Genomic DNA, 16,184 nt, shown 5'->3' on the forward strand with positions numbered 1-16,184 from the left:
GGGTGGCTTCCCTTGGCTGGGGTGGGTGCTTGCCTAGTCCTGGGTCACACTGGAGGACACAGGCCTTCCAGTGCAGGTTGTGGAGATGCCACTTGGCCCTGTGTGATGTCTCTGTGCCCTCACGCTCCCTCTCTCTCTCCAGCGTGGCGTCAACACTGACAGCGGCAGTGTCTGCAGGGAGGCCTCCTTCGAGGGCATCAGCAAGTGAGTCCTGGGGCCCCGGGAACTGCCTTTCTCCGTCCTCCACAGCTCACATCTTCCCCAGCAGGCCTTTACCCATCTACAGACTAGACAGGAATATACACACAAGAGGATGCTAAAAGGGGGTTAGATGGGGCATTTTGAGGAAATGTTTAGAAAAATAATTTGCCTAACTTCACTTTGACTTTTACTTTAAGGGGCAGATGCCACTTCTCTTGAGCTCTGTAGTGAAAGTACAGACCCTCTGAGTGTTCAGGGAGCCTTGGCCACTGTGTATACACAGGCCGGCCCCTGCCCAGGCAGCTGTTTGCAGAGACCTGCTCTGAGCTCTGTGGTCTCTGTTCTTATCAGCCCTCTCCTCTTACTCCCCACCCCTGCTCACAACTCTCCCGTGTCGTGTCGCTTGCTGCCCTAGCCCCAGATTGGGACCCTCTTCCCTGCCCTTACTCCCCAGTTGAGCACTAGGCTGAGCCCCCAAACCCTGTTCCCCCCTCTAGACCTCTCCAGCAGGAGGGCAGATGGTGGGCACACGGAGTACAGCACCTCACACCAGAGCCCCTGGAAGGTGCTGTGTCTCTGGGCTGGGGCTGTTTTACCTGCGGGGGGTGGGGTGGAGTAGGGGGCGTCTGTGGGGTCTGCATTGCTGGCCTAAGGCTAGGGCAGACAAGACCTTGGGGTGGGGCTACCTGCTCCTCCAGGCTGCTGAGCTGGACAGTTCCTGGCCAGCTCCTGTACCTCGAGTGCAGCCCCTCCCCCGCGACGCTTACTCTGCGCCGCTGCGTCCTCTGTCGTCCTTTGGTGGACTGAGGCCTTATAATTATGTATGAGCCTGAGCCATGGGAATTTGTGTGTCTGTGTGGTAGAGGGGTGATTAGGAAGGATTAGAAGCTCATACATATGTATCACTTCCCCGTGATAAGAGCGATGGGGTAGGGGGAGTGGGGATCAGGTTTGCTTCTTTTCATTGCTCAAACCTCCCCATCCTCTCAGGAGTTTCCCCAGAGTGGCCATGCCTCCCATGCTGGCAGCGATTAGCCCAGCTCGTTGAAATGCTGGCTGTGGAGCCGCTGTCTTTCCCTAGGCCCTTGGGGGTGTGTTTGCGGGGCATAACCCCCTGCTGCCTGTCCTGGGCTGACCCGCCCCTGGTGCCCCCCAGCACTGCCAGGTACTTGTATTCTAGCACCCTGCCCACCTCCCTCCACCACCACGGAACGGCTCTGTGGTCCCCATCACCATGGTGTTGGTGGAGGAGGGAGCCCTGCCTCCCTGACGGGCTCTGTGACCTTAGCAGAAATTGCCCTGAGCCTCGGTTCCCCCACATGTAACATGCTTGGGCATGTCATCGGGACAAAATGAGATGCCACTCACCCAGAGCCTGGCACGGAGCTGGTGCTCAGTAAAACCCTGCTGAGTCCTGTTGCCCCTCTGAGCTTCAGTCTCCCCGTCTGTGCAGTGGGCCAGGTGGGCTTGTGGCTCACTGATTACAAGACCCCCAGTGTCAGTGAGTCTCGGCTGTGGGGCTTTGCCTGCCCCCTCCAGAGGTCTCCCTGCTGAAGAGAATGCCTGCTCAACACCCCGGGAACAGATCTGGTGGGTGGTGTGACAGGCGTGGTTCCTGGGGGACAGCTCAGGGTGTGGCCCCTGAGAGCAGAGCAGTGTTGGCTGCTCCCAGAGGGAGGTGGATGTGAGGGGCCCAGGGACCTTATCACTGTCGTCCCCACCCCCTTGGGAGCAGTGCTGCTGTGAACCCGACCTCTCCTTGCACAAGCTGACCCCGTCCTCTGTCCTCTGTCACTCCCTGGGTCCCTGCGGCCCCTGCCAAGAGCCCAGAGGATCCTGTGCCCGGCCAAACCCTTACCCACCTGGTTGGCATTTGGGAGGCATTTTAGAGAACCAGGATTGCCGTGACTTTGCACACTCTCCCCAGGCACTGGGCTGGTCCCTCTCCAACCCATGCAGGCTGACTATGGGGTGCTCCCCAGGCCCCTCACTGCTGAGCTGAGGGGTTCATTCCCACACTCACGTGTGGGGCTGAGTTTTCTGACTTGGCTGCCACACCACACATGAGAACCCTCCCGTGTATCTATCTGCTTTAGGGTCCCCTGGCCTGCTTGTGGTATTCCCTCCCCTCCTGTCCCCTGGAGGCTTGTCCCCATGCCTCCCTCTCGGCCTCCCATCCCACTGTGGCATCCATACCCCCTCCACACGCGATGGGCACTGACCTTGGCCCCGGCCTCTGCCTCCAGCTGCCTGCCAGTGCTTTCCTTGCAGAGAGTCCTGTCTGCGTTCCTGGGGTCTAGGTGCAGCCCAGCCCCCTCCCTGCCTCCCACCCACCCTATCTGCTAGCACCTCGACTCTCCCACCTGCTAGCCTCTGTGCCAGGCTGGGGGGGACCCTTGCCCTCAAGGGCCTGTGAGGCTCACCGACTGAGTTCACCTGCCTGCCGTGAGCGGCTCCAGCTGTTGGCTGGGGCTAATAATAGCCTGTTTTCTAAGCAAGATGAATCTTACTGTTGTCCTACTTTCCAGCGCTCAGCTGCTTCTATCACTGGTCACTTCTCACTGCCCTAATGAAGTGTCTTATTCCTGGAATTTTTGGGTCTGACCCTTTTGAACGTCTCTGCATCACCTCCCACCTTAGATCCTTGATTGACCTGCTTTAGCAGAAGTTCAGGTTTGGCCTCTCAGTTTGTGCTGATGGGTTATCTCAGGCTGCCTTTACCCCTTGGCCTGCGGAGAGGAGGCAGCTTTTGGTAGAACAGTGGCCTCGCTTGTCCTCCCATGCCAGATCTCTGGGTTCTGCCTGGTCCAGCTGGGTGAGCTTCTCACCCAATCTGGTCCCAGTGTGGCTTCTCAGGCTTGGCTGCCTTGGGTCTGTCACACTTGGGCTCAGTCTTGTGGGGCTGTGGATTTGGACCTGGGAGACCTCACACCTCCCTCCGCCTTCCCAGATCAGGGCTGGGCCACCTGCTGCCTGCAGCAGGGGTGGGCCAGGTCTCGCAGTGGTGGGGTGGATAGAGGACCGGAAGCAAAGGTGAGGTGGGGGTGGTAGACACACACTGCGATCGCCCCATGGCTTGAGCCCCCTGGGCTCAAGAGGTTTGTTTTTTGTCCTCCCTGGGAAACCAGAGGTGTGATTGTGATGGGGTGAAGAGATCAGGTGGGGACAGTCTGCCAGGTCTCAGGCTGAGTTTCTGCTCTGGCCCAGGCCACATCTCCCATGGATGGCCAGATTGGAGCGGGGACAGCTCTCAGAGAAGGTGTGGAAGGAGCAGGCCCGTCTGTGGGCTCTGGCTAGAGAATGGGGTCAGGCGCTCATTGCCAGGTCCTGGTGAGGGCATGGCCAGGCTGGTCTGGGGCTGCATCTAGGCGAAGCTGAGAGGGAGAGCGTCGCTCTGCAGTCAGGAGGACGTGAGGCTTCTTTCTGTGCGCTGTGCACCCCCACGGCTGCCTGCAGCAGTTGGTTCGTGCAGCCTGGGAGCAAAGTCAGACATGATAAATCTTTGTTAGCATCTGAGGAGGTGGACTTTGGAGCAGATTTTCCTGAGAGAGAGAGAGATGCTGACTGTGAAGGGAAAGAGGTGGTCTGGGGAGGCTCAGGTGGCCTGAGCCAGCCGACGGTTGCTCATCCATCAACTTTGCATAGCGTAATGGGGGTGCCTCCCTAGCATGACAGTTCCCTCCAAAGCAGGCAGACTCTGTGCCTAGGAGCCCGGGGGTGGGGAATGAGTTACAGAGGACTCTGTTTCATGCCCTTGTCTGACAGAGAAATATAGTCGATATTTGACAGCAGCTGGTTATTCAGGGTAAGTGTACGTCTTATCTTTCGGCATTTCCTTAAATTGCCTTGCATATTTGAAGAGCATTGGTTACAGATTAATTCCATTTAAATAAGCAGTTAAATATGAAATTGCTGAATTTAGGGGTCATTAAGACAGGAATATTAATATTCCAAGATGTGAATTTTAAAACCCAGGTAGTAGAGGGACATTATTAAAACGTGACAGTTATAGCAAAATGCCAGTCTGTGCTGTGGGGACCTTCGTCTTCTGGGTTCTAGCTTGTGTATCAAGTTAGTATTTAGAATTGGACTTCTAATTATGGCCCGTGGAATCTCCATGGGAGATGGATCCTGAAGGGACAGAACCCGCTTTAGTTCCTAGGAGGGGTAGGAGGTGGGGTTCCCTTCCAGAACCTGCTCTCCAGGCAGGCCTTGCCTCCCTCCTTGGGTTAGAAAGTGCAGGGAGGAGGCTGGGGGCTGGGGCAGGGGTGGTTGGGCCCACGCTCCTGGCCGTTCATCACCCAGCCCACTACAGAACCCACCAGGGAATTATCGTCTCCTTCCATGACACCCCCTCCCCCCACCTCACAGGCACTGGTGGGTTTGTGATTGTTGTTACACAATTACATGCTCATCATAGAAAATGCTAACTAGCACGGTGACAAAAGCAAGGACTATCCAAAGTTCATTGCCCTGAGTTCAACCCTGTCAACACTGTGACAAATGTCTTTTCTGTGTGTATCTCAGTATGTTTCTCTGGGTGTTTTTGGGTCTGAATGTGGCTTTGTGTGAGTGTGTATCTCTACGTGTGTGTATTTGGGTGTGGAACTTGGTGTGTTCGTCTAAGTGTATGCCTGTGTGTGTACGTGTGTGTGTGTGTCTGGGGTGTCTGCCTGTCTCTGCGTGTGTGTGCCTGAGTCCGTGTGTATGTATGTGTCTGCCTGTGTCCGTGAAGATTCATCTGAGCGTTTGTCTGTTGTATACACATCTGTGTGTGTCTGCATGAGCCTGTTTTCTAAGTGTATGCTGCCTCTGTGTGTGTTTATCTTGTCTGTTGTGTTCGTGCTCATGTGGCCTGTGTGTTTGTGTCTGTACTGGGTCACTTTGCTGCTTGTAGGTGTGTGGGTGCATGTGTGTATCGCACGTCCATTTTGTAAAGTGAAATTTGACGGGTGCGTTTGGCTGTTGAGGAGCTAGTCCACTGCTTTTCCTAATGTCAAAGTGACATTTGGTGAAATGGGAGGCAGAGTCTGTGCTGTTGTCTTGATTTATGTCATCTGCTGCTCTGTTCTTCACGCTGAACCATATTGGCTGCCTGTGGTCCCTTTGATATTTCACAAGCAGGGCTTTGATTCCACATTTCAGTTGACTTTGAATTAAGTCGTCTGATTTGTGTAGTTAGGAATCCGGAAGCTTTGGCCATCTGGAATCCTCTCGGCCTGCCCATGACCCGCTTCTCTCTCCTGTCCTTGATCGTCCTCAGGAGTGGGGATGTCATCCTCACAACTACAACAGTAGATAGAGTTGTTTTCAAACACCAGTAATGAGGCCACGGAGAGTCCCTGGGTGGTCACAGGCCTGCATCCCCTGTGTGTGACACCCTGACCTGAGATGGAGCAGGCCTCAGAAGGTAGAGGGCTGAAGGCTTGCCAAGGATTCTCTGCTGAGGCCTGTCCTTTGTGCTGGGCCACATGGCACTTCCCCAGCTGTCTCACTGATAGCTTGAGCTGTGGGTCACATGACACAGGGTTTCAGAGGTGTTGTCCCGATCGGATCCTTTTGTCACCTGGGGTCCCCTTTTCAGTTATGTTCATCTTATCAAAGAACAACTTTTGGCTTTGTAGATTTTATTTTATTTTACTGGGGAATATTGGGGAACAGTGAGTTTTTCCAGGACCCATCAGCTCCAAGTGAAGTCGTCATTTTCAATCTAGTTGTGGAGGGTGCAGCTCCCTGGCCCATGTGGGAATTGAACTGGCGACCTTGGTGTTATGAGCATTGCTCTCTAACCAACTGAGTATGTTTGTTTTTTATTTCATTGATTTCTGCTCTTTATTAACCTTTTAATTTCTTTAGATGTATTTGTTCTCTAGCTTCTTGAGAAAGAAGAAAGGGACATTCTTGTGAGGGAAGCTTAGATCACTATTTTCAATGTTCTTTTCCACTCAGTACATTTAGAGCTCTAAATTTTCCTCTAAGCACTGTTTTAGCTGCATTTCAATGGTTATGGTATTTCATGTTTTTATTTTCTAGTTCCATTATTTTTTCTTTGAACAGTGACTATTTAGAAGTCTATTGCTTAATTTCCAAACAATGTGGGGTTTTTATAATTTCCCTTCTGTTACTGATTTCTAGTTTAATTCTACTATAATCAGTGAACACTTTCTGTATTTCAACACTTTGAAATTTGTTAAGACTTCCAGCTTGTGCTCTTTAAGATAAATGTTTCTTGTGTACTTGAAGAGAGCATGTATTTTGCAGTTGTTGGCTGTAGTGCTCTGTATATGTCAATTAAGTCAGGTCGGTTAATTGTATGTTCCTGTCTTCTACAACGTTGAATAAAAGTGGAAAGAGAAGACATCCTTGCCTTGTTCTTCATCTTAGGGAAAAGCTTTTAGTCTTTGACCATTCAGTATAATATTAGCTGTGGGTATTTTGTAGATACCCTTTATCGGGTTGAGGAACTTCCCTTCTCTTCCCAGTTCATTGAGTGTTTTTATCATGAAAAGGTGTTGGATTTTGTAAGATGCTTTTTCTACATCTATGTGATTTTACATCGTCTGTGTGGTGTATTAACATTGATTATTTTTTTTTTAAGATTTTATTGGGGAAGGGGAACAGGACTTTATTGGGGAACAGTGTATCAATCTTAGTTGTGGAGGGTGCCATTCAGCTTCAAGTTGTTGTCCTTTCAGTCTTAGTTGTGGAGGGTGCAGCTCAGCTCCAGGTCCAGCTGCCGTTGCTAATTGCAGGAGGCACAGCCCACCATCCCTTGCGGGAGTCGAACCAGCAACCTTGTGGTTGAGAGGACGTGCTCCAACCAACTGAGCCATCTGGGAGGCAGCTCAGCTCAAGGTGCTGTGTTCAATCTTAGTTGCAGGGGGCGGAGCCCACCATCCCTTGTGGGACTCGAGGAATCAAACTGGCAACCTTGTGGTTGGGAGCCCACTGGCCCATGTGGGAATCAAACTGGCAGCCTTTGGCATTAGGAGCATGTAGCTCTAACCGCCTGAGCCACCAGGCCGGCCCCACATTGATTATTTTTTTATCTTGAAGTATGAATATTTTTTTATATTCCTGGGATAAATCCCACTGGCTATGGTGTATATCCTTTTTATACATCAATGGATTCCGTTTGCTAATATTTTGTTGAAGATTATTTTGCATGTCTATGTTTATATGGGATTTTTGTATATAATTTTCTGGTGTGTCTTTGTCTGATTTTGATATTAAGGTAATATCTCATAGGATGAGTTGAAAGTGTTCCTTCCTCTTCTAGTTTCTGTAAGAATTTATGAAGGATTGGTTAATTCTTGTTTAAATTTTTGGTAGAAATAGTGAAAGCATTTGATCCTGGGCTTTTCTTTGTGAGAAGTTTTTGATTACTATTTCAATCTCTTTATTTGTTATAGGTCTATTTAGATTTTTTATTTCTTGTGTCAGTCTTGGTAGTTTGTATCTTTAGGAATTTGTCCTTTTCATCTTGGTTATCTAATTTATTATTATACAATTGTTCATCATAGTCCCTTATAGTCCTTTTGGTTTCTGTTAAATCAGTAGTAATATCCCATCTTTGATTCCTGATTTCAGTAATTTAAGCCTTCTCTTTGTTTCTTGGTCATTTTAACTAAGACTGCTAGTTTTGTTGATCTTTTCAAAGAACCAAATTTTGATTTCATTGGTTTTCTCTATTATTTTCCTATTCTCTATTTTACTTATTTCAGCTCTAATCCTTCTTATTTATTCCTTCTGCTTGCAGTTGAGAAAATGAGTATTCTGCTGTTAGGTGGAGTCTGTTAGGTCTAGTTGGTTTGTAGTATTGTTCGAGTCTTCTCTTTCCTTTCATCTAGTTGTTGATCTTCTGTCTAATTGTTGTATTCATTACTGAAAGTGTAGCAGTGAAGTCTCCAACTGTTGTTGTTGAATTGCCCATTTCCCCTTCAATTCTGTCAGTATTTCACTCATATATCTTGGGGCTGTGTTGATAGGTGCATACAGGTTTATAATTATTACATCGACTTCATGAATTGACCTTTTTTCAACATAAAATGCCATTTTTTGTCCTTAGTAAAACTTTTTGTCTTAAGGCTTCTTTTGTCTGATATTAGTAGAGGTATTCCAGCTTTCTTTTGGTTTCTGTTTGCATGATACAGATGCTTCTTGACTTACGGTGGAGTTATATCCCAATAAATCCATCATAAATTGAAAATGTTTTATATCAAAAATACATTTAATACATTTAACCTACTGAACATCATAGGTTAGCTTAGCCTACCTTAAATGTGCTCAGAACACTTACATTAGCCTACAGTTGGGCAATTATCTTGAGTTTCATCTCAAGAGTAATTGCCTTCCTCTTCTACTTTTCACCAGAAGCAGGAAACACAGACAGGTGTTTTATAGACATGGTGGGATGCAAAACCACAAACACAATATACAAAAAACACTGGCAACACAGTACACTGTAGAGTATGGATGGTTTACCTTCGTGGATTGTGTGGCTTACTGAGAGCTGCAGCTCCCTCCCAATGACCAGCATCACGAGAGAGTATCATACCGCATAGCTCTAGCTTGGGAAAAGATAAAAATTAGAAGTACAGCTTCTACTGTAATGTGTATTGCTTTCACACCATTATAAAGTCGAAAAATCATAAGTCAAAACATTGTAAGTTGGGGACCGTCTGTATATCTGTTTCCATCCTTTCACTTTCAACCTGTTTGTGCCTTTGAATCTAAAGCATGTCTCTTTAGAACATATAGTTGGATCATATTTTTTTATACATTCTGTCAATCCCTACCTTTTAATTGGAGAATCTAATCCACTTACATCTAAAGTAATTACTGATAAGGAAGGACTTCCTCCTACCATTTTGTTATTTGTTTCTATATGTTGTATGTCATTTTTGTTCCTCAGCTTCTCCATTGATACCTTCTTTTGTATTTAATTGATATTTTTGTAGTGTATGGTTTTGATTCCTTTCTCATCTCCTTTTCTGTGTGTTTTAGTTATTTTCTTAGTTGTTACCCAGGGGATTACAAATGACCTCTTAAACTTATAAATAACATTCCAATTTGCATTAATGTCAACTTAATTTGAGTAGTATACAAAAACTTTGCTCGTGTATAGCTCCATTTCTCCCCTCCTTTGTGTTCTTATTGCATGCAGATCACATCTTTATATACTTTGTGCTTATCAACACAAAGATTTGCAATTATTGCTTTATGCAGTTGTCTTTTAAGTTAGGAGAAAAAAATAGTTATAAACAAAAAATACATTTACACTGTCTTTATTCTTGCTCATATAATTTGCCTTTTTTCTTCATGTTGATTTAAATTACTCTCTAGTGTCCTGTCATTACAGTTTGAAGGTTTTCCTTTAGTATTTCTTGTAGGATAGGTCGTCTAACAATTAATTATCTTTTGTTTGTTTGTTTGTTTGTTTATCTGAGACTGTTTTAATTTCTGCTTCATTGTTGAAGTATAGCTTTGCTGGATATGTATAGAATCTTGGTTTACAAATTTTCTTTTAGCACTTTGAATATGTCATTCCACTGCCTTCTGGCCTCTATAGTTTCTGATTAGACATCAGCCATCAGTCTTATTGAGGATTCCCCATATGTGATGAATTGCATTTTTTTTGCTACTGTGTTTCCCTGAAAATAAGACCTAGCTGGACCATCAGCTCTAATGCGTCTTTTGGAGCAAAAATTAATATAAGACCCAGTATTGTATTACATTATATTATATTATATTATACTATATTATATCCTGTCTTATAGTAAAATAAGACTGGGTCTTATATTAATTTTTGCTCCAAAAGATGCATTAGAGCTGATGGTCTGGCTAACTCTTATTTTCCGGGAAATGGTACATTCAAGATTCACTTGGAGGACATGGCCTGGGCTGCCAGGTCTCCTGAAGGAAGTAAGCAGGAAGTCACAAAATTAAAGTTTGAGGTCCCTTCTTGGTCATGGTGTCTATATCTTGAATGAGGTTTTACTTGCTGGTAGATGATTGACCATTGAACTAATGGGCTTGCTTTGTTTTCCCTCTATAGGTTCAATGTCAACAACACCATTCTTCATCCAGAGATAGTGGAATGGTAAGTACAGCCTGTATTTATATGTTGGCTGTCCATTGTGCTCAGCTCGGGAAGGTGAGAGACCCTGCTGTTCCTGCCTACTCCGTCTCAGAGAGCCCATCACGTACACCAGTCCCTAAAAACCTCTTCTCTCAGACTCTTCTGTTTACTTTGATTTTTTGTTTTTTGTTTGGTTTATTTTATCAAAAGGGCGTGAGTCACTTGAATGTCAATTAAATTTCTCTTTTCCTTTATTTTCAGTCTTTTAAAGCTCCTATAAATAAGCTACCCTTATGTAGCTCAGTTAAAGTACTATAGATAGTGAAAAGTAAAAATAAATATCATGCATAATCCTAATACCAGAAAGGTAAACATGTTTTCCTCATGTCATGCGTCTGCCTTCAGTAGTTGGCATCCTGTTACCCATATTCTTATGTTGCCTACTTTCTTCCCTTGGGGAGGCCAGCAGCCCCTACCTGCAGCACAACTGGTTTCTGGTAGGTCGCAGCAGGACAAACTTTCTCAGGTGGGGCATCGTCTCTCTGGACCCTGGAAGTGGCCCTCCAATTCTGACATACCACCGGTTTTCTTCTCAAGCCATCGAGTTGCTCTTTGATAGCACCAAAAAGGTTTTTATTTGTCATATGGCTGTACTTTGAACGTGGGAGAGACGTGAAGCAGGGCCTTTGCCACGTCATCACCGGATTGGGAGGTGTGTGGACTCCTCGTGTCTGATCCTAAGGCCACGTGGTCACATTTCCCTGTCTAGTTAGAAGAGCTTGTTCACCTAGTCCTGGAGCTTGGGAACACGCTAGCCTAAAGGATGAGTAGGAGGCAGCTGTAGAGGTTGGGGGAAGTGCAGAGTGGGGGAGAAGGAGGGAATGATCCAGTCCGAGGGATCGTTGTTCAAAGGTTGGAGATAAGAGAAAGGATAATGGCCTCGCATGGCCATTATAGAGCTACACCCTAGGGAAGTGGCCCCTGAGCACGGTGGGAGAGTTGGGCAGGGGCTGGGTTGGCCATGGTGTCAACTTAGACTTTGTTTTGAGAGAAATTGGAACCATGGGAAACCTTTGAAAGATTTAAGTAGGAGAATGGTAGGATCAGGTTTGCATTCTAAAAAATCATTTTGGCCGCAGATTGGAGACTCAATTGTAGGGCGAGAGTGGGAACAGGTTGCCAGTGAGGAGACTGTTGCAGGATCTAGGTGATGGGGGAGGGGTGGTGTGACAGAGTGGAGAGGTAAGGTGTCAGTCAAGGGGAATGCTGCTGGGAGGAACCTGCTGTGACAGCTGAGTGAAGGGTGGAGTTGAACGTGACTCTGGATTTTTGTCCTGAGAATCTGGGTGGTGTGTCATCGAGATAGGGACGCTGGGAGAGGCAGGTACTGTTGCAGATCAGGAACTTGTTTGGGGTGTGTTGAGTTTGAGGCAGGTATCATTGGGAGAGAGGCTGGGCTGGAGTTGAAGATTTGAGGGCTGTCGATAGGAATCGGTATTCACCCTTGTGGGAGCTGGAGGACAGGCCGGTCAGCCTACCGCTATCAGCAGGCCCATCATGGCCACATACTCTGTGAGGGTGGGGCCTATATACTTCAAGTTCACGGCTGGCTCTTGTTTTTATAAAGTAACAAATGCCTGGCCCATCTATAGCCTTTATTGGCAGAAGAATAAATCCTGGATACTCAGGAATAGGCCTGTGTCCACTTAGCTCCCCGCCTGTGACATTCCCTCGTGGCCACTTTCTGTCAGGTGCCTGGGAGATGATGGCTAAGTTGTACATGCCAGCGTCTCCTCAGGGATAAGTCGTTAGTTGGTCACTTTGGAACAAGCACACTTTAATTCTAGTGACATTTCATCAAGGCTTGGAAGTAGATTCTGTGCTCATAAGAATACTTCCCAACTTTATTAAAGCCAGCAGCAGAAAGGACTTATTTGGCATTTGATGGCAGTCGAACTATTTCAGAAATGTCACATTGTCCTAACTGCCTCAGGGGTGTGTTTTAATAGTGTGGGTGCTGGCATCTGTAGTGACGGCAGTCACTCTCGGTGAGAGCCGTGATAGTCACGCTCATTGGCCTCCTCGAGTCACTGAAGGAAGGATTCTGGGTGGATTCGTGGGAGGTCCCTCATGTACAGGGGAGAAGGGTCTTTCCATGACCTTAAATTATGACTCACTGATGCATCTTTGGGCCACTGTATCCTGAATGCTTTTACCACTGTCTGTCTCCAGGCCCCATGGAGAAAAGCGGCCTGGGGTAATGGAAAAACCATTCAGGCAAATCCAAATTCTAACCCCAGCCTGCCCCCTCGGGAAGCCACTTAACTTTTCTGAGCCTCAGTGTCTTCATCTGTAGAATGGAGTTGTGGTAATGACCTAACTCTAAGGGTGGACGTGAAGAGTCACTGCGTGTCTTAGACCATTTGGGCTGCCCTCACAATTTACCACAGACCAGGCAGCTTAGAAACAACAGAGTGTAATTCTCACAGTTCTGGAGGCTGTGAAGTCCGAGACGAAGGCACCGACAAGATTCCGTGGCTGGTGAGGACCTACTTCCCGGATCACAGACGGCCATCTTCTCTCTGTGTCCTCACGTGGCAGGCGGGGCAGGGAGCTTTTTGGGGTCTCTTTTATAAGGACACTAATCCCATCCACCTCATCACCTCCCAGAGATCCCACCTTCAAATACCAACACGTCGAAGATTTGATTTCAACAGCTGAATTTTGGAGGGAGACAAACTTTCAGTCTATAGCACCGAGCCTCCCTCAGTTTCCTCTCGTACAAGGTAGCTGTGTCCCTTGATGGACGGCTGAAGAATTGAATGAGAGCATAAGTGTTAACACATCTGAATAATAATGGCTGTTACCTTTTGAGACTTCCTGTGTGCAGGGTATTGTGCTAAACGTTTTATACACGTCACCTTATTTAAAGAAGTCTTTAATTTGTTATAAGGAAAGTGCTCTGATTAGTCCCAGGCTACATATGAGGAAACTGTGGCCCAGCGGGATGATTTGCCCAAGAAAAAGCCAGGAACTGAATCCAGGCTGACAATGGTTCCAGGATCTTCTGCTGCCGCTTGTTGCTCTGAGGGGCACCCTGGAGGGGCCCGGGGGCTGCCTGAGTATCAGCCTTTCTCTCAATTCACTCTTGGCCACTAGACATGTAGGGTTGCTCAGAGCCCCCAGAATAGATCTTGCTTGATTTGTGGGGTGGGGTGGGGGCCAGAGGCTGTGCAGCTAAGCTCTGCCAGCACCACATGGGCCTCCTGCCACCCACATGCAGCCCAGCTCCTGGTTAGCAACTGAGCTGGGGGTTTGGGATTCCTCTCAGAGCCTGTCTGATTGGGAGGCAGTAAACAGCTTCTCCCAGCACCCTCCTAGCTTCATTTCTCATTTTTGTTTGGGTGCCATTCATTTCCTCTCGGTGACTGCTTTATTGTTTTCCATTCTCTAAAGCAGTGCCTTTTTTGATTTCCTGTAAATTCCTCTATAATCATACTCTTCCCCACAAACATGAGATCATAACTGATAATTTCCCTTCTTGTGCTGGGTATTGCAGTTTGAATGTGGAGGTCAAAAGTTGAAACTTAGTAAGAGCGGGCGTCTCACTTCCATAATTTAGGCTGTGGTTTTACTTTCCTGTTCTATAGATGATTAAATTGATCCGAAGGTAGGGCGGGAAATAAAATGAGATGCTTTTGTACTGTCTAATAGCTCGGTGCCTCAGATTTCAGTTAAGTACCTCTGGAAGCGTTGCAGGAGAGCAAGCATGTCAGCAATTGCCGTGCGCTTTCTTGGGTTTTAAGTGAGACTGTGTGAAATTGAGTCATACGCTGGTTTTAGAATTGTTAATTACATGGGGCGAAGGTGTCCTGCCTGTATTAATCAAGCAGTGGGGTAACATCTCAATTTCTACTCCCCGGCCTTTCTGTGCTCCAGAGGTGGTGACGTGTGGATGATTCGGAGGCAGAAGCACATAGGACCCTACGTCCTTGTATATGTCCCAAATTAGAAAAGGGACATAGATGATGGCCTAGATTCTTGGTGTGTATGCGAAAAGTATTCCAGTAGGGTTGCTGTCTTTGTCTCCCAACAAATAGGCATTTAACCCTAAGTTAATAAGAACACCAAGTGGAAAGTGGGATCGTAAGCAGAGAACTTGACTTACGGTGCGCTGGAAGGCAGGAGACGGATGTGGAAGCATCGGACCCTGGTCCAGGGCCCAGAGATGGAACCCCCACACCCCTCCTGCATGTGGCCCATGTTGGCCTGGCCCTAGTCTGGTCTCAGGCACAATCAGCTCACAACTGAGCGAAGCCATTGTGTCTTCATGGCTCTGGTTTCTCTGAGAGGACTTACTGATTAAGCCTCTTGAGGAGATGTAATTCCAACCAGCTCTTTCCTTTCTGTCCTGGCTACTATTCTGGGATTTTACCCTTTGCATCGCTGGGTCACGGGGGTGGAAGGAATGGCCATGAGGGTCCTGTGGTATTGAATTCCCACCCGCCTCTCCCACAGAACTGCCCTCCATATATTCATCTCCAGGAGAGAGGGAATTCCTGCCCCTTGGAGTGGGTTTTGTTTAACGCTATGGCACTCTGATGCTGAGAGACTGATTTTGGAAATAACTTCATCCTATCTTGCTACTGTTTTCATCAGTGGAGCATTCAGACCTCAGTTAATTGATGTCTTCATCCTGCATTTAATGGCCAGAGGCAGTTTCGTGACCTGTGAATATTTAAGAGGGAAAAAAATTGCACAAATGAATCTCAGCCTAGTCCAGCTTTTGTCATTTCAAGCTTCCAGCAGGGGACTCTGAGCTTCCCCCCGCCCCCTCCCATGCCCGTGGCGCTGCCTTTCTACTTGAGCAGTCCCCTCCTCGGTGTGTGCTCACCGGCACAGCCAGGAGCTGGGGACCCTGTGTGCTCCATCTCCCACACACACCAGGCACCTCCTTTTCCTGGTGGAAGAGCCTGGACTGCCCTCTGCCCAGACGCCTTAAGTGGCATCAGTATTGTCCTATTCTGAGCCTTGGTCCCCTGATGCTTCATGGAGGAGGTGGCCTTCATCCTCTCCTGGGAATAGAAACCTTGCCGATCACACTTCTAACCCCCGCCCCCCCACATCATTGGGCCAGATAAGGCTGAGCTGAGTTTGACACTAGGCATCTGTCGCTCCAGAGGCCGTTGGACCCACAGAGGTGGGACCACAGCCGAACCCCCTTTTCCCTGCCTTTTTTTGTGCTCAGGAATAATGGAAATAGGCTCATCAGATTCAGGGCAGTGAATTCTTCCTGAAGATGGGGAGAAAGTGTGCAGCATGCCGAAAAGTCTTATTATTTGCTACAGTAATCTTTAAAGTTTCTGGTGCTTGTGTCATGGAGATAAGTGGGCCAGGCTGGCGTGCCTGGCGTCTGGGCCAGACTCGAGGCCCAGAGCACCCTATGGGTAATTGGGTAAGCTGGCACACAGCAGGCATCTATTTTCAGGGCCTTTACAGCGTGGGTTACATTGGGCCAGTCCAATGCTCGGCAGGGCCAGTGTCTCCGGAGACGGCCTTTATGGGATAACTTGCCCTGGTTCGATTTGATTCTTTTTTTGTTTTAATGTGACGAGAAGTCTTGAGTAAATCAGTTGGAGGCCTAGTTTGTCATCGTCCCCAAAGTGAAATTGGAAAAGAAAAACAGGACTCGGTCCTCGATGGCTAAACATGCTTATCATCTCTGAAGGGAAGAGAGCACCGTTTGGGCTCCAAGTCTGTTTGTCCTTGAGCTGCTTGTGTGCTTTCCCCAGCTCGTCTCCAGAATGAGGGCGCTCAGGCTGCAGGGAGGAGGCCGAATGGAGAGCCTGGGAGGTGGGCTCCTAGGGGGTCAAATCCTAGGGCTGTCAGTGGCTGGGGGCCA

The 16,184-nt window shown here is 47.7% G+C and overlaps 1 protein-coding gene across 1 annotated transcript in view; it reads left to right on the forward strand.

Moving 5' to 3' along the window:
* PEPD (peptidase D) overlaps positions 1-16,184 on the forward strand; it is a 110,910-nt gene that overhangs the window by 25,082 nt on the left and 69,644 nt on the right. Inside the window, exons 6-7 of the mRNA XM_019742726.2 lie at positions 143-204; positions 10,259-10,303. Of these exons, the coding sequence (XP_019598285.2) occupies positions 143-204; positions 10,259-10,303 (107 nt within the window). The remainder of the gene's footprint in view (positions 1-142; positions 205-10,258; positions 10,304-16,184) is intronic.

This window comes from Rhinolophus sinicus, linkage group LG11 (assembly GCF_036562045.2).
Source record: "Rhinolophus sinicus isolate RSC01 linkage group LG11, ASM3656204v1, whole genome shotgun sequence".
Classification (NCBI taxonomy): Eukaryota; Metazoa; Chordata; class Mammalia; order Chiroptera; family Rhinolophidae; genus Rhinolophus; species Rhinolophus sinicus.